Source organism: Podarcis liolepis (genome assembly GCF_965112155.1).
Source record: "Podarcis liolepis genome assembly, chromosome: Z".
NCBI classification, from domain to species: domain Eukaryota; kingdom Metazoa; phylum Chordata; class Lepidosauria; order Squamata; family Lacertidae; genus Podarcis; species Podarcis liolepis.
In genome coordinates, this window is record NC_139570.1 from 26,733,608 (window position 1) to 26,752,629 (window position 19,022).

The 19,022-nt window shown below is 43.8% G+C and overlaps 1 protein-coding gene across 7 annotated transcripts in view; it reads right to left on the reverse strand.

The window, feature by feature from the left end:
* Positions 1-19,022, reverse strand: part of TRPC5 (transient receptor potential cation channel subfamily C member 5) — a 174,930-nt gene that overhangs the window by 124,903 nt on the left and 31,005 nt on the right. For all 7 annotated transcript variants that reach the window (XM_083485028.1, XM_083485023.1, XM_083485026.1 and 4 more), the window contains one exon: positions 5,321-5,719. In XM_083485028.1, coding sequence (XP_083341154.1) covers positions 5,321-5,698 — 378 coding nt within the window. In that variant the 5' untranslated portion in view covers positions 5,699-5,719. The remainder of the gene's footprint in view (positions 1-5,320; positions 5,720-19,022) is intronic.

Sequence of the window (19,022 nt, forward strand, 5' to 3'; positions counted from 1 at the left end):
ACATTAACGCAGTAGCAAGAAGATGATCAGAATCCCCCTTAGGATCTTGAAATATGGGTCCCCTCAACAAAAATTTAAAATTCGGCTTTGTAATTCGGAATTTATGTGATGTGATGTGATTTGATTTGATTTGATTTGATTGGTTGGTTAATAAAAAATATTTTTTAAAAAAATATAAATAAACCTGGGAGCTTCTGCATGCAAACATTCATGTGTGTGTGTGTGCACGTGCGTGTGTGCGCACGTGCACAGTTTCTTTCTTTCTTTCTTTCTTTCTTTCTTTCTTTCTTTCTTTCTTTCTTTCTTTCTTTCCCTTTCTCTTTTTCTCTCTTTCTCTCTCTCTGTCTCTCTCTCACTCTCAACCCATTTTCCAGTAATGCTGCCATCACCATACCTACCCAGGCAGTTGAATTGAATAGAAAGTAGTGGAAAATATGCAGGAGCCTTGATTAAGAGGGAGGATTGTCTGCAGGAGTTAGCAAACTTTTTCAGCAGGGGCCTGGGCCACTGTCCCTCAGACCTTGTGGGCGCCAGACTATATTTTTGAAGGAAAAAAATGAACAAATTCCTATGCCCCACAAATAACCCAGGGATGCATTTTACTCATGAGCACACATTCTACTCATGTAAAAACACGCTGATTCCCAGACCCTCCACGGGAAGGATTTAGAAGGCGATTGGGCCGGATTTGGCCCCCAGGCCTTAGTTTGCCTATCCATGGTCTACTGCAAGACAGCTGCTTAGAAACAAGCAGAGGGCAAAGGGGTGGAGCTAGTGCATTTGTTCAAGCTCCTGATGTGTTCACTTAAGCCCATTATGGGCAGAAGAATGGGGCTATTTTAGAATCATAGAATCAAATAATTTTAGAGCTGGGAGGGATCCAAAGGGTCATCTAATACAACTCCCCGCAGTGCTAGAATCGTGATGACATTTCACATTTCACAATTTTAGTTTGCATTTTGAATGTAAATTCTCACAATGAAAACTTTATTGGCATCTCTTGGTGGTTCTGGCACACAACCAATATGAAATCTCCTAAGGTTGCAACCCCACTTACCTGCAGAGAGTGAGCCTCCTCAAATTCAACAAGTTTTAATTGTGAGTGGACATGGCTAGGATTGAAGTCTTACGTTGTCAATTATCAAATAATAAGCAGCATTGGAATGTGACAAAATAAGACTACGTATCAGTTTCTAAATATTGTTAGTTATAGTAAAAATATAGTCATCTACTAAACACAGTTGCATGACAGCCACCCAATATTATTAATTACTAACTACCATTGCACATCAGTTAGTAAATGCTACCAAATATTAAAATAGCATGTGCAACATTTACCAGATATGCGCAGATGCAAATGCATATTAGCAATTAAGTAATAATATTCAAATACTGAAATCCAAACTTTTTTATATATTAAAAAAAGATTTAAGAGAATAATGATCACTGCAATCCTATCCGTACTTGCCTGGAAGCAATCCCCACTGAACTCAATGGAACTTACTTCTGAGTAGACACATAATCAATTGTTCAGCAAACCACTTAAAAATTCGTTCATGTGCTTGAACACATGGAAATGGCAAACAAAGGCACCTATAGTTAAATTCCAAGTCAGAAAATGGGTTAAGTTACCTGCATTCTCCCACTGATTATCCTATCCTGTTGATTTTAGTGAGATCTCCATTCAACTAACTTAGTCTGGATTTAAGAGAAAGATCACAGTCTCACGTATTGTACATGCTTCCAAGTTGTAAGCTACAGCTTAGCTTCCATGTAGCCACATCTGCCCTTGAATTTTTAAACCATAGTAAATAGGCATGCATGATGCAAATACAGGACGAGTTATACTTTAAGGGGAGACCCTTGAGGAGGCCTTTACATTCTTTAAAAATACTGTTGCTTCTCTAATTTGCTGGTGCAGGGAAGACTCCTGTGGTCCTCCAACTCCCATCAACGCCAACCAGCACAGCCAGGTGTCAGGGATGATAGAGGTAGTAGTCCACCAACATCTGAGCAGCCATAGGGTCCCCATCCTTATCCTAGGGCTTGTCCATACTTCTGCTTGTCCCTTGCCTAGACAGCACAGGTCCGGGCAGTTTTCCACTTGTCCCATGCTGTCTAGGAACAGGTCTGAGCAGTTTGCCTTTGCCTCCCTGCTTTCCCCTGGAAAGCCCACTTTTTAGCACTAAATCAGAGCAAATGGCAATCTGCGGGAAACCCAATTGCTGTTGGTTCCAATGCAGTGTTAAACCATGGGTTTTCCCAGGGGAAAGCGGCAGGGCAAATGAAAGAGTGGATGAGTCCCTAGTGAATGTGTTCTGATGCATATTTCTAGGTTCCTTCCTTCCTTCCTTCCTTCCTGTCTGTTGTCAAGACTGATTTGGGTTCAATGTTGTTATAGATTTAAGGGGTAAAAGGGTAAAGGGACCCCTGACCACGAGGTCCAGTTGTGGCCGACTCTGGTTTTGCGGTGCTCATCTGAGGGAGCCAGCATACAGCTCCCGGGTCATGTGGCCAGCATGACTAAGCTGTTTCTGGCCTACCAGAGCAGCGCACGGAAACACCATTTACCTTCCCACCTATTTATCTACTTGCACTTGACGTGCTTTCGAACTGCTAGGTTGGCAGGAGCAGGGACCAAGCAACGGGAGCTCACCCTGTCGCGGGGATTCGAACCGCCGACCTTCTGATCGGCAAGTCCTAGGCTCTGGGACTCCCCTAAATCTTAGAAATTAATAGATTCTAGAATTCTGTTTATTTGGGATATGAAGGGAGAATGCAAGCTGAAGAGGAAGTTCTGGGCTAGCTTATGCAAAACAACCTGGCTGAGCTAGGGCCATCAAAGAACAACAGAGGGCCATTTGCAGTACAAGAGAACCCCCTCCCCCCTGCCCCGAGGTGTGAACAGAGACAAGGGTTTGAAAGATTGCCAGGGTAACTGTGTGCTTGAGGGAGTCTGGGAACAAAGGATTTCTAGGTGGAAGGAGGAGGAGTAGAAAGAGCTGAGATTCATCTTGGGCAGGCAGGCTGAAGGCCGCCTGCGCTGCTGTGGGGTACAAGCCATGCTGTAAGATCTGGACTCCCTCCATGCTAACTAAAGGTGTAAATAGATGAACAAACCATATTCCTTAAAGCTACAACAGTCTCCGCAGTGTCTTCCATTCTCCAAAGGGACACAGACCCCGTGTGGGTGCCTGGGACCCCATGGGTTCATGCCACCTCTCAACATAGAGAAGGGCAGGCACCTGACTTTTGTAACAATATCAAGAGACTTAAACATGCTTCAGTCCATTTGCTTGTTCACATTTGTATGCCAGGCTCCCCCCGACCCCCGCTGCAATTGCCTAGTTGTTGCAAGGAATCCTGATTTCTTCCCTGAAGGAAGTTATTCTGTGGTGAGGAAATGGCAGCTTTTCGGCACTTAAAATGATGAGGAAATGCATTTCTCCCCAGGGCTGGCTCAAGGTATTTTGCTCTCTAGCTGAGGAAAAAATTCACTGCACACACACCATTGTTGTGGTAAACTGGTAGGGTAGAGAGTGGGGGGAAGGAAATCAAGCAGCATATAGAGGAATGGATCTTAAAAGCTTATGTGTTACTTACTAAAGCACATCTTCCTGCTCTGCTTTTGTAAAACACTGCATTAAATATTTACACATATCCATTTCCCCTACAAATACTACCTTTCAACAGTAAGTTGGATGATATGCAACAGAATTGTAATTCAACTGTAAAAATAAAGCATTGTTATCTTCTTCTTTAAAAAATGTGAAGCCTAAATAAATGTGCCTCTTTCTTTGGCTCTGCTTCTGTGCCAATTGTCTGGCATTAAAAAATGTAGCAGGTGACAATTTCCTTTCTAGTTATGTCCATGCCAGGAAAAGGCCTAACTTTCTGCAAGGCCAGCTGCTGGCACAGAAGCATGGTCTATAGAAGGGAGAGCCCTAAGCTTGGGGAAGAGTTTTCTTCTAACATATGTACTGCATTGTGAACAGTATTATTACGACCCAGTCAAGGGGTTTGACACTGCAGTCTTAAGGCTAATCCACACTTCCACTTGTCCTATGCCTGGAAAACATGGGTCTGAATGGTTTCCTTTCCTTTCCAAACGTTTTTATTGGTTTTCCACTTGCCTCATGCTCTCCAGGCACTGGCCTGAGTGGTTTTCTGTTTGCCCTGCAACTTTCCCTGAGAAAACCTGCTCCTTAGCCCTGAATTGGAGCAAACATCAGTCCACTGAAAACCTGATTGATGTTTACTCCAGCTAAGAGGTAAAGAGAAGGTTTCCCAAGGGGAAAGCGGTGGGACAAGTGAAAATCAGGGTGAGCCCTTAGGCAGCAAATACTAGGATGCTAAATTCCACTCTACTGTATGGGGAAGGGACGCAGCTCAGTGGTAGACATCAACACTGCATGAAGAAGGTTCCAAGTTCTTTGTGTATAGCACCTCCATAAGAAAACTTTTGAGAAGCACTTTCAAAGTGCTGTGCGAGATATTGCTTTGAAATGGACTTTGCAAGGCCCAGCAGTTGGGAGATAGTGCTTTGAAAACGGGCTCAGCAAGGCTGGACTATCTTGCAGTGCCTCTGCAAGATCTGTTTTAGCCACCTTCATGCTTCCTGTGCAATCTGCTACTGTATATGATATTGAATGAAGGGCAGGTGGGTGTGTCTTGGCCTAAATGGGGAGGGAGCTTAAAGGCCTGATTTGGTCCATGGTCCACCTGTGGCCTAAGAAGGGTGTGATTCCACCCCCCACCTAAAATTCTATTGCTATCCTTTTTACATGGCATCAGGAAAACCATCCCAGCTGTTGAACACTCCAGAAGCAGCCTCCCATGTTCCTCATTTGCTTTCACCTGGAAATGCTGTATCTGCAATACCTGAGAGCTGGACAGCTTTATTTCACGTTAAAAGGAAGTACAGGAAGCCAGATAAATGCTTCACTAAAGGAAGAAAGTTAAAAGGAGATCCCTCAGCTTCAAGCCCTACATCCTTAAATCTATCATAAATTTAACCCTGGATTTTCTTTTTCCCCTCCCTCAAGAATAGTTGAAAACCGCTTGACTCAAAATATCCAGTGCCAATCCTAAATTCACTTAAATTAAGTAGAAACAACTGCCTTAAGGTTTGGGGAGAATTTCTCTCTCCACCCCAATAAAGCTGCAGAAAATGAAGACTCAATTTTCACAAAGGAACAATATTTTCAGAAAACTGGTGTAATGGGTCTTGGCCCAGTCTCCATAGAATTATCTTAGGATTCTCCTCCATTCAATTTAGACACACAATTATATGCAGCATTTCTTTTCATTCTTGACATACCTGTTTCTCCCCACTTGGCTTTCTATAGTTCAGAAGAAGCTCCACAGCCCCCACCACTTCTTTCCTTATTGCATACAAGAGAGCATCACCCACGTAGACACTGTGGCTCAGTAGCATCTCCATAATCTCCAGGTTTTCATTCTCTATGGCTATTAAAAGGGCACTGCGTCCAAGAGGGTCCATGCAGTTAATGTTGATGTTGTAGTAGATTTCAGCCTCCTCCAAGGCATGCTTCACACTGGCATAGTCCCCCTTTTCCACAGCACTGAGGTAGGCCTTCTCCTCCAATGACAGTTCTGCTTCTGCACGCACAATCTGCAAGGGGATCCGGTCTCTGTAGGGCGAGTAGTTCACCTTTTTGTAGTACAGCTGAGCCATTGTTCATAACAACTGGGTGACCTGAATGGGGGGAGGGGGGAGAAAGAGAGCAGTTCTTTCAGATGGAGCTACAAAATTTGTTACTTATCTTGTGCAGGAACAAAGAGATCAGCATTATACTGAGTCAGACCATTGGTCCATCTAGCTCGATATCACCCACACCTACCAGCCCTACCTAAAGATGTCAGGAATTGAATATGGAACCTGCTGCATGCACATCAGATGCTTTACCACTGAATTACAACTCATCACAAAGTCCTTGGTGTGTGTGTGTCCCATACTGCACATTCACCCCCTTGATTTGCAGTGGAGAGGGAGAGGGGAGGTTCTTCGTGTATACAACTAATAATTTTGAGCCAGTGTGGTACATTGATTGAAGCAAGGGTGGCAAATCTGTGCCCCCCTAAAAACTGTTGGACCTCAAGTCCCATCAGCCCCCGACAAGCATGGCCAATGGTCAGGGATGATGAGAGATGAATTCCAACAGCATTGGAGAGTTATAGGTTTCCCTTCCCTGGGCTAGAGTTTGGGGCATCACTTGGGAAAACCCAAGTTAAAATTACTGCTCAGCCACAAAACTAATGGGCATATGATTGGCCATAGTTGGTCATAGTAAGTCAGCACATTGGTACACATACCCCAGTGCCACCAACTTTGACTGGCAGCACTCCCCAAGATCTCAGGTAAAAGTCAAATGGAGATGCAAGGCATTGAATCTGGGACCCTCTATGTGGCTAACTACTGTGACCCACCAGACATGGCTGGACTCCAGTCTCCATCAGCCACAGCGTGGGACAAGGTTCAGGGAGAATGGGAGCCATAGCCCCACGACAACATTTGGAAGTCTACAGGCTAGCCACCCCTGCTCTATGTGCAGAACATGTGCTCTGCCACTGAGCTATGGGGCCATGATATGATGAACATTATATTAACATAGACACTTATGTAACTATTCTAGCTGTTCCAGGGACCAGCTGTTCCAGGGACCAGATAGATGGTGATGATGATGATAATTTAATAAGTCAAAAGCAGTAGTCAAAACCAGGCTCAGTAGCTTATTGGCAGCTAGTTTTTACATGAAAACAGCCCCTCCCTACTCCCAGAGGTACAATTCACTCTTGATGGAATGTCATCAAATCCCATCACTTTTGGGTGACTGGCTCCTTTCTATTGAAAGTGCACGGTAGCAAGAAGACCCCCTGTGCTAGCCATCCCAGGATCCACAGGACTGTTGATTCTAGAGATGACTAATGTAGAGTCCTGATCCAATCTGGCTCATTATTTGCTCAGAACAATTCAAGTGAGCCCAACTTTGCAGTCAGAGTGCTGCAGATTCCTACTCCCATGTCGAGTGTAATGTGGGTAAATTGTGCATAAGCCCAGTGCCTCTTGTTTTAGAGCAGCTGGGGCAGATACAGGTGTAAGGTGGCTAATGGGCACTAATGACTTCAAAGCTCCATGTTCTAGCACAGTCCGCCTCTAATGAGCAAACGTTTACTTTTGTTACTTTTTCCCAAAAGAACCGGATCTGACTTTTCCCCAGTGTGCTCTGTGTGACCTTGCAATCATTTTATTTGCATTCTGACACGTTTAATTATTTTTAGTGCAACCTTCTCTCTTTTCTCAATTTATAAATAAACCTGAAGATGGCTTGAGTATACAAAAAAAAAAAAAAGGAAAAGGAAAAGGAAAAGCTTCACTGGCTCCCCATGGTCTCCCTACCGAAATAAGCTCTTCCCTTGAGCAAAAAGCTGAAAATTGAATTTCAATTCTTAGTATCCATTAGGTCGCCTGGGGAATGAAAGGTCCCCAACCAACAAGCAAGATAGTCTGTACAATGGAAGGAAGACGGGTGGAGGGAATCATTACCTCCAGGGAGTATTGAGTTAAGTCCTTAAGTACCATAGTTATTTCCTTTAAGTTGTGGCCAAACCAAATGGACTATCATAGATCCTTCTAAACAAATCCAGCTGTGGCAAAGCAGAATTGCTCTTTGCTGGTGCCCTTGGAATAAGCTTTCTCATTTTTGTTTCCCACTAGGTGGTAAGATGAGTGTTTGCGGGAAGCAAATGACAGAGGAAAAACGGCTCTAGGGACATTGGAGTTGACACCACTCTCTCACATTCATGCCACCAATGAGATCATTGTCACCAGTCAACACCTGGCATCAGATCAGTGTTCCACGTTATCACAATCCTGCACTGTGTAAAGATAGTTGCTGCAGAGCCAGTCCAATTACTGAAGAAACAAACTGCCATTTCAGGCTGGGCATGAGATGGCCATAAGCTCTACTTTGCAGACAGTCCTCTATTTCAGGAATGTGGCTGGGGGCTCCCCTGTTTGGCCCTCAAAACACTCCCCAGGCCACACCCCTCTGTGTGCTCTGTGCTCTCCTTAAGTGCAGTTGCCTGACTGGAAAGTGTCACTGAACTGTGATAATGCATCTTGCTTGCCCAGATGCAAGATGCAGAGATGGGAGTGTGTCTTTCATGTGTGTGCATGTGTAGGAAACACTGACTTTCATATGACTGCAACGTATACCCAAAGGTAAGTTGCATCCATTGCCCCAATTACCACAGGCATACACCCCTTGAGCAAGGGATGCAGGTGGCGCTGTGGGTTAAACCACAGAGCCTAGAACTTGTCGATCAGAAGGTCGGTGGTTTGAATCCCCACGACGGGGTGAGCTCCCGTTGCTTGGTCCCTGCTCCTGCCAACCTAGCAGTTCAAAAGCACATCAAAGTGCAAGTAGATAAATAGGTACCGCTCCAGCAGGAAGGTAAACGGCATTTCTGTGCACTGCTCTGGTTCGCCAGAAGTGGCTTAGTCATGCTGGCCATGTGACCCAGAAGCTGTACGCCGGCTCCCTTGGCCAATAAAGCGAGATGAGCTCCGCAACCCCAGAGTCGGTCACGACTGGACCTAATGGTCAGGGGTCCCTTAGGATGAAAAAAGTAAGGTTGACATATTTCAAACAGTGAAAATCTAGGCAGAAAAGTTGTTGAGCTTTTTGGGCAAAATTGCAAAAAATGCTGTTTTTAAGATATTTTGGTGGGGGAAACGGCATTGCCAATATAGGCTACCATACATCTGGATTTTCCTGGACTTTCCCCGGTTTTCTACCTAGACACTCCTCCGACTGCAGTATTCCAGATGTATCCAGGAAAATTTGGACGTATGGCAACCCTAGAAAAAGGTCCTATTGCCTTGCTCTATATCAGCATTTCCCAAACTTGGGTCTCCAGCTGTTTTGGGACTACAGTTGCCCTCAACCCTGACCACTGGTCCTGCTAGCTAGAGATGATGGGAGTTGTAGTCCAAAAACAACTGAAGTCCCAAGTTTGGGAAAGTGTGTCCTCCCTCAAAGAGGGCACGTGTTGCGGTGATACCTGGAGACTGACCTCCTATGTTGTGGGTGGGTATACAGTGGACGCTCGGGTTGTGAACATGATCCATTTGGGATGCACGTTCGCAACCCGATGTGTTCGCAAGCTGCGGCTGTGCACATGCAGGTTGTGATTCAGTGCTTGCACAAAGCATGATTTAGCGCTTCTGTGCGTGCGCGACCGCTGAAACCCAGAAGTAACCCATTCCGGTAATTCCAGGTTTCGGTGGTCTGCAACCTGAAAAAGCACAATCCTGGCCAGTGGGGGTGCAGTCTAAATGGTTTGAGCGACCAATATATGCCTATGCACATGACCCAAAGCTTCCTCTTTTGGCTCGTGCATTGGAAAACCCGCCCACCTCTCTTTTGTGATTGACCTTGCAATGCCGTCGTGTGTCGTCTGTCGTTGGGACAGGGGCACAGCAGGAATTTTCCCACTTGGCTGATTGGCTGTTGCCATTTCGGTTTCGCCTGCCGCGTAGCAATTCATCACAACTTGTAAGGTTGCGGATAGGCACTGGTTCAGGTGATAGGGATGGGAGAACGTTCTCGCCATCCCTATGTGAAGGGCATTCCGTTAAAGCAATCCAGGGACTCAACTTGGTTTGGTCAACCCCCGAGAGGGAGTTGTGCCTGTGCCTGAGTCCAGGAGAGCATCTGGGGGGGGAGTGGACATAGTCCATTCCTGGGCTTTCCGCCTACCTCAGGTATTCACCCTTGGCTGACCTATGATAGAGCTCTGGGTCAGCGCTACCTGCAAGAATGCAGGGAGCTATCCGAACCAGAGCCTATGCAACCATGCACTTTCTGTAATCAATAAAGTTGTGGCCTAAATTCTGCCAAAAACCAAAACTAAAATTTGAGTCAAATGTGTCTTTATTTAGGGGGGAGGTCTCTGGGTCTGAACACGCAAACTCTTCTCAATATTAAGGAGCCCTGTAATAGACAGGCTGCCTGGTCCAACCCTGTTAACAGATGGAATGGGAAATGAAACTGAACTAAAGCAACAGCTTCTCCCCATGAAGCACAATAACTAAACTGTATAGTGTTGCAGAACACACACACACACACACTTCCTGCAAGAGATACTCGATATAATAACTTCATTCATTCATTTCATTAATTTATACACCACTTGATTGTAAAAACAAGCAAACAAACCTCAAAGCAGTTTACAAAAAGATGAAATAATAATTAACAACCCTACTTTTTAAAGATACAAAAATTGAAATACTGAAACAGATTAAAATTACCACAATCATAAAAGGATATCATGTGGAAGTTCAACTCGGATGCCGCTGGAGATACATGAACCTCCCAAAGTCTGAACTCAAAGGGGTGAGCTTTTGTTCTCACAAAAATCTCAACAACTTTGTGCCATCTCTCCCCCATTTTCTTAAATTTGAGTCCCCCAAATTAGGGGGCATCTTATACACAGAAAGGTACAGTACTTGCTATAGGTTCATAGGAGGCAGATGCAGCCTTCCCCCTGAGGCAGTCATCAGTAAATCTCAACCACAGGGCAGACAATATCAAAGGGCATATTGACCCAGGTGGCACAGCAAAAAAGACAAGCCTCATGCAGGTAAAAGCCCAGTGCCTCACACACACACCAGGGGCAGATTTAGGACTGTGTGAGCACGCACTGGGTGCAGTCCAATAAGCGAGGCACTGAGCTTTGGGAAGGAGGTATGAGGCTCTGATATGGTAGAGTCCTCCCATTTCCTTCCCAAAGCCTAGGTAGCACTTTCCCATGCTGCTTTGGGAAGGCAGCATGAGGGGTGGGACGGGGCAAATTTTGGGCTCGGACAGGACGCCATAGTACCCAAGTCTGCCACTGCACACTCACATACATGTGGTCTGGCCCAATTGATCTAGAAGGGCAAATGCTTTCTGGCCAAACAGTGGTGGTGGTAACTGATGGCTTTAAATAATAGTCAGACAAATCTATGGAGCAAGGCAGGTCTAGCAGTAAGAAGACAGAGCCTCCAGATAGCGTATCTCTGAATGTCAGATGTTAAACACATTCAGGTGAGCTTCCCTGACTGGCCACTTCTGTAGATAATCAATGCCTATGATCTGATTTGATGGGGCTCTTCTTTTCTCCTTAAATCCACAAAAGCATCACTGCTTACATTCTTGCTTAACTAGAAGCACTTGAGGAGTCTCACTGAATCAGAAGGGGCACAATTTGTCCAATGAATTTCTTTGCTGTGAATTATTCATTCATCTCTGCAAAATAGCCTGCGGCTGCGCTCTCTCTCTCTCTCTCTCTCTTGCGAGTAGCTGATGCTAGGTGGAAACAGTCACATGCAATGTCCAAGATACTCTCACATTAAGGAACTTATGCAAGCTGCTCGTTGACTCTTACGTATCTGATCAGAAATGGCTGCTCTAGACTAGACAATGAGGGATTTGCAGACAGACATGTTAATCTAATTTCAGCCTTCATCTAAAATATTCGTGTAAGGAGTAAGCATCTTACACAATGCTGTAGATACAGACTCTGGGTCATACTCCTAATTCTTTTAACTTAAATGAACACCATCATGTTGAAAGGAGAATAATGATGAACTTGATCTGTGGATGTCATTTGACTATTGGAAATTAAGAGGCATCATTCCCCTCTTCATCATTACCCTAAAATTCATGCAACCAAAGTGGCTTAAAACTATTCAAATTGTCAAACAAATAAATCCAGAAAGAAAAATGGTACTCAGAAGCTTTACAATAAAGGGGGGCAGGAACCAACAGTGAAAAGATCCATAGTGTAAGATTATCTCAATTTCTTTCCGTTGTATGCCCAGCGGATGCATTCTCCTTGCTGAATTTAATTGGGTTGCATCTACATATTTTATAGGTTGCATTTCTGAGTTTCTTAAAATATATGCACTCTGGCCCACATCTCCATGTTAATGCCAGCATGCATTTATACCATCCAGGGCTTCAACCCACAGTGGGCTCAGAATTTGAAACATGCCATGCTTTCTTTCATCTGTTCTGCGTCTTCCAACATTCAGCTCCATCAGATGTCTACAAGTTCCAGTGTCATGAAAGAGGGAGAAAAAAACTTTTCTCTAAACACCTTCTCCAGGCCATGCACAATCTTACAAACTTCTATTATGTTACCTCTCACTTGTATTTTCTCTAAACAAAAACAAAAAAAAATTCAAATGCTGCTACTTTCTTCATAGGGGAGTCACTCTACCCTCTTGATTATTTTTAAAAAGCTTTTTAAAAGATCTTTAAAATCTTCTTAAAAATAAAAAAGAACTGTGTAACTAGAGCTTATATGTTGATTTTATTTAGGATATATTAAGCCAAATAAATACAAAGGTGTTAAAGACCGTTAGGAGCAAGTGCTACCCCCCCAACACTTGCTGCAAATTATTCTATGGACTCTCTCACTTGTTGTAATTATGCTTTTAAAACCCTTTCCCCTGCAATTGCTATCTTCCTGCAAGCCACCTTTGATGCTTCTAGTATAAATCTTGAAAAGGAAATTTCAAGAAAGAAATAAACCCAAATTATGCAGCTTATGAAATTGCCTTGATTGTAGTGGTACATATTGAACCACAGCCTAGTGAATTTTTACACAGAATGTGGTTACTGTATTCTTATTTATTTCAAGAAACGGATCATTCTGGGGTTTTTTACAGTAGCATCCTGTGTGGTAGGGAGGAGGCAAAGAGCTGCCCTCCAGACACTGGCATTGCTGCAGCTTTCTTGGATTGGGCTGAGGCAAAGCAGGGAGGTGGTAAAGTCTGGAATGCGCAAGCACACCAGCAGAGCCAATCCAGCACTCCAAGCTGATGTGCCTGTGCACCCCAACCTCACAAATGTCCTCCCCTGCTCCAGCCCAGTCCAGGTAAGCTGCAGCAATGCCAGTTGCAGGAGGCCTCATAGCTCCATCCCACAAGATAGATCAGCCAATGTGGATTGATTGAAGGATGAAAGCTTGAAAAACTCTTATGTAAAGCATAGGTGGGGGGGTGTATATTGGGATCTATTGGTAGGTCCCTGGGTGATTTGCAATAGAGCTACAAAGTTTCCCTACTTTAGTAGTTAAAGAATAGTATGTTAATTTGGTTTATTTTCTGGGATGGCTGACCTTTTGCTAATCATTTCTCTCTCTTGGATTCAGTGTTCCTCATTTGTAAAGTAAGAGTATTAATGACATGCCTTTGTTCAGCTCTGCTGCTTAATTTTAGAGCTGTGTGTTAGGACTCTTGATCCGTAGTAATTCAGATGTAGATTTGCACTTCTATATGCAAGTTCTCAGTGTGTGGCTCATGGGGTGCAAGTGGAAATTGACTCCTCTGCAAGACATCAATTGAATCTGTGCCAACCCCCTGCAGCCACTATTTTTCACCGTGCCACGGTTAGTGAACCTCAGTGCTTACTTTAAAGCATCAAGATTTTGCTCTGATTATTAGATTTTTATACAAAGAACCATGGGCGTAGCCAAGGGAGGGAGCAGGGAGGGGCAGCTCCCCCAAAAAAATAAAAATAAAAATACATAGCCAACTAAGAGTCTGCGCCCCCCCACCCTCAAGAAAAGGCCTATAGCCCCCTTACAAAAGGCCTGCCCCTCTAACAAACACCCTGGCTACACCCATGGAAAGAACATAAGACGAGTTTGCTGAAGCAAGACTCAAGCAAAGTACCCTCCTCTCCTGCAGTTTCCACAGCTGGTATTCAGAAGCATTAATGAATCCAATGGCAGAGGCAGAGCATAGCCATCGTGGCTGGTAGCCATCAATAGCCTCATCCTCCATGAATGTGTCCAGTCCTCTTTTAAAGTCATCCAAATTTGTGTCCATCACTGCTTCCTGTGGGTGTGAGCTCTGTGTTTTAGCTACATACTGTGTGAAGAACTGTCAGGGACTAGGCAGAGGAGGAATGGTGGAGACCGTCTCCCCAGCCTGACCCTTCCAGGGAAGAGGAAGAGGAAGAGGAAGAGGAAGACACAGTATAGATTTGCAACAGGGGTTTGAGGGAGGTGGCAGCTTAGAGGCAGAGGAGGGGGAAAGTTGGGAAATCATGGGAGAGCCAGAGCAGCTGGCTGAAGCGTTGTCATTAAAAAGCATTCCAGACCCTCCATCTCCCAGAACCCGGCGAGCCTCAAAAGTAGGAGAGCAAATAGCTCAAAGACCGAGGGCACATAGCATCACCCGTAGAGGAGATAATGAGAATGAGGAATGAGGAAGTAGGAGAGGCGAGGGGTGGAGATTCACTTGGGACAATGCCATTATCCAAGAGGCTGGGTTCTATAGCTTCTCTCTGTAAAGTTTGAAATAAAGAAGGACTGTAAGAAATTTATCCTTGCCTTTAAACTTTCCTGGTCAACCAGCCGGGAGCTGCTGACAGCACCCTGACAAGGACCTTCTTTTATCTTAACAGTATTCAGCTTCATTCAACATTCACAAGTTCTAGAGTTATGAGAGAGTACTTCTCCATCCACTTTCTGTGTGTCAGGCATAATTTTATAAATTTATAGCATGTCACCTCTTAATCGCCTTTTCTCTAAAGCAAAATAACCTCAATGCTGCAACCTTTCCTCATAGGAGAGTCTCTCCATCCTTTTAATCGGTTTGGTTGCCTTTTTCTGGATCTTTTCCAACTGCACAATGTCCTTATTGAAGTGAGGCAACCAGAACTACACACACTATTCCAAAAGCGGAAGTCCACAAGCAGAATCCAAGCACAAGAGCACTCTGCCCACTGCCTCCAACAATGCAGTGAAGGCAGAACATATACTTCCCCTCCTTCCTCCAAAATATGTCATGATATAACAGAAAAGCAATACATTTTTTAAAGGTAATTAGATTTTAAAAAAACAAAAAAACCTCACAGCTAATAGCTTCACAGTTGCCCAACAATATCCTTCAACTACCAAAAGCTGGGGTGGACAAGAGTGTCTTTAAATTCTACCCTTAGCACAAATAATGAGGGAGATGCACCTCACAAAGACGGGCCTTCCATAATCAGGGGTCATGATACCCCACTGCTGAAGATGCCTCTATATCAGAGGTTGCCAAGCTTGTGGGGCCTGTGGGCACATTCTGAATTTTGAGAAAGTGCTGTGGGTGCTAGTCATACTTTTAAAATGAGGCTGCATTTTAAATTGTATTTTAAATTGGTGTTTTTTCTATTATGTTTTTATTGTAATTTTACTGGTGTTAGCTGCCCTGAGCCCGGGTCTGGCTAGGGAGGGGGGATATAAATATTATTATTATTATTATTATTATTATTATTATTATTATTATTACTACTACTACTACTACTACTACTACTACTATTATTATCTCTCCCTATCTCACAAAGCACACATTATATACATGCTGCCACCCCCCCTCTCTCTCACACACACACTTCTCCATCCAGCACACAAAGGAGCCAACTACTAGGGGTTGAGATCCCCTTACATCCAATAAAATATTTGAGGGGGCCACTCCCCCCCCAAGTTGATGGCCATTGTCATTCAAATGATGTATAGGTGCTGCATGTTGGAATCAATTATGCAGGGCAGGACTTACCTCCCCCTCCGCCACCGCCAAAAATAATGATAATTCAAGATTGCACCCCAGCACACAGAACACACATATTGACAGACCACACATTCATACATACCCCCCCCCCATCTTTTGCACAAACGCACCTTCTACACAAATAGCTCCCCTTCCTGCCATGCACTGCAAGGACCCATTGCTGCTCCAGCAACTATTCTGCGCTGCTCTGCCATTTTAAAAAAAATAAATAAAGCATTGAAGCTAGCCATCCCATTGGCAATATGGTGTCTACGAGCACCAGCAAAGGCCTTCGCTGGCACCAGGCTGGTGATCCTTGTTCTATATGATCACTTAATGAATTGAAACAACTACACATTTTGGGAGTTTGGTCTTCATGTTGACCACACGGAGGGGGTGCAAAAAAAGTGTGCCATGGGGCATCCCATCATTAGCTGCAGCATAGAAGACAGAAACATTGCAATATAGTCAGCCAATATATTCTGGAGCACAAACCAGTTTGCAGAAGTGTCAAATCTGTGGCAGCCCAAGATGCATGCATGAAAGCCCCCTAGCCTGAACAACAATGCCAAAACATTTCCCATCACTGATATTACTGGTGAACAGAACAGAGACATTGAAACAGATTCCTGTGTCGCTGTGCGATTCCTTATCAAATTCTGCAGCAAAGCCAATTTTATCTTGTTCATTGATTCCTTTCGGCTGATGACTGATAGCTGGTGGAGCCCATAAGCCCTAACGCTTCTTGATAACATACAAGAAACATCTTTATAATGTGTTTTGATTCAGAAATGCATTGCTCATACATGATGAAAGCCATCTGCCTCACCAAAGGAAAGTCAGAATCTGATACACAAGAGCCTCCCCCTCCTACCCCCTGCCAACTCCCCTTGCCTACTGGGACATTGAGTGAGCAGCCAAGCTGAAGTAAACAGGCTGGAGCAGACATCAAAATGTAGCATCTGCCAGTTCACAAATAGCATGTTGAGCGGTTTGCTATTTCAGTAAATGCACTTGGTAAGATGCTGGCAGAACTGGGTGTCTATCTTTAAGGACTGCCACTATGTCTTTTGACAGTGGAAAATCCACCCCTTCTCCTGATAGTAAACCTTGGCTGATACCACCCAGAGTTAGGACTAAGGGCAAACCAGCTAAGCTGGTACCAAATGTATCAGTCTGCTTTCCTTTGGGCCACATTGATGTGGCCGAGAGGGGGGCCTTGTCATCTGGGCAGCCCAGGACATCCACACACACTGCCCCATTGTCTCTCGAGACAGATGTATGCCAACAAACCTATTGAAATTAATAGTTTCGTTCATTTCAGGGCTTATCAACACTTTCATTTGTGTCATGATTTCTAGGCACATATCTGTGATTTGTAGACATGGGTCTGAGAAAGGTTTTTTGGGAAAACCCACTGTTTACTGCTGAATTGGAACAAACATCAATCATGTTTTCTGAGAATTGACATTTGTTCCAATTCCATGCAAAACAATGAGTTTTCTTCTGGAAAGCTTCGGGACACAAAAAAACCCTGCCTACAGAGCAAAACTCAGTTCAATACCACCCTCTGTTTTTAATCAGCTGCTCTAGGAATAGAGGAAGTTGCCTTATAGAGTCAGAGCCATGGTTCAACCAGTTCAGTACTGTCTATACTGACTGCCAGCAGTTATCCAGAGTTTCAGGCGGCGGACTTGTCCATCACTACTAGGAGACACTGGGGGTTGAACTTGGCATGCAAAGTAGATGCTCTACCACTGAGCTATGGTCCTTCCTCAAACATAGAAATATGTCAATCTGTCTTATACTGAATCAGATCACTAGTCCATGTAGCTCAGCGTTGTCCACACTCACTGGCAGCAGCCCTCCAGGATCTTATGCTGTGATCTTCTCTCCTAGCCATACCTAGAGATGCTGGGGATTGAACCTGGAACGTTATACATGCAAAGGATGCACTTTCCCACTGAGAGACAGTCTATTCCCTGATGCCAGCCTCCATTTGTCCACTATTTCATTATAATTATCTTTGTTTCATAACACAGTCATACATTTTATTACATTCAGCTCTTCTCATTACTTCCTGATTATGTCCAGTTTGTTGAAGTTGTTGGTATTTTTCCATGCCTTAGCATTCATTCGTCTTGCTACTGTTAAAAAATGTAATAACTGTTCCCTATAATCGTATGGCACTCTTCCATCAACCTAATTTAATAGACAAGCTGAAGGAAACTCTAATGGAAACCATATCTGAAGCCACATCTAAGATAAAAGAGTATCCTATAAATCCAGATTTCATAGCAAATATTTATGTATTTATATTCTAGCTCAGTGCTTCCCAAGTGGGCAGTACTGCCCGCTGCAGAGTGGTGGGATTGCCTACTAAGAGCCAAGGGGGTGGCAGGGGGTGCTGGGGGTATACATGGCTATTAGACTTTGAAAAGCTGATATCACTGGATAAGGTTCACCAACTTTGTTGAATTAATTAAACTAAATAGGTTTGACTGAATTTTAAATAAATGTGCATTTAATTGTTACTGTTTGCAATTTTATTGCGTTATTATCTTCCTTAGTGGGTTGTGCAAACCACTATTCTGAATACTGGGGATATGTTTATGGAACCAAAGGGGGTGTGGATCCAAAATGTTTGGGAACCACTGCTCTTAAGTGAATTGATGAAAAAAGAATTACATGAATTTTAGTGAATTATAGTCATATTAATGGGTTTGCTTCCTTTTTTAATCCTTCATTTCTGGTTTTTAAGCTTTCAAATGTATTTTTGTAAGTTACTGGAAGGGTTAATAGTTTTTGAAATATTTGAATTTAAAAAACTGTAAGAAAGAAGAAGTACTGTCACAATCATTTTGTCATGTCCTCAAGGAGCCAACTATGGTATATTTTCCTGTCCCAACTATATTTTTCTGTCCCCCTCCCAGATGATACTTTGTTGCTACAAATGTGCAGTATCCATTTAAATATCCACTCCCATCATTAAAATATCCATTCCCATCATCACTATCTCTGTCTGAGCCTAATGGGCACCCAACAACATTTGGGGGACCACAATCAGCCCTCTTTGTTTTTTAGATATGAATTTTTTTGGGATACAAAACTCTCCAGTAGTGGCTGGTATCATGCCCTGGCACATGCTCTAAACTTTAGCCATATGATCCAACGGTGGCTGATGTCCATTAGAACTGATAGGGTAAGCAGCAGAAAGGTCCAAAGTCAATGGAACCAGAGCCAATGACAGGTAGAGTCAACTAATTCTAGTTTTGCCCCCATCCTCCTCTTTGCTGCATTCTATGATTACCATACAGTGGTACCTCAGGTTAAGTACTTAATTCGTTCCAGAGGTCCATTCTTAACCTGAAACTGTTCTTAACCTGAAGCACCACTTTAGCTAATGGGG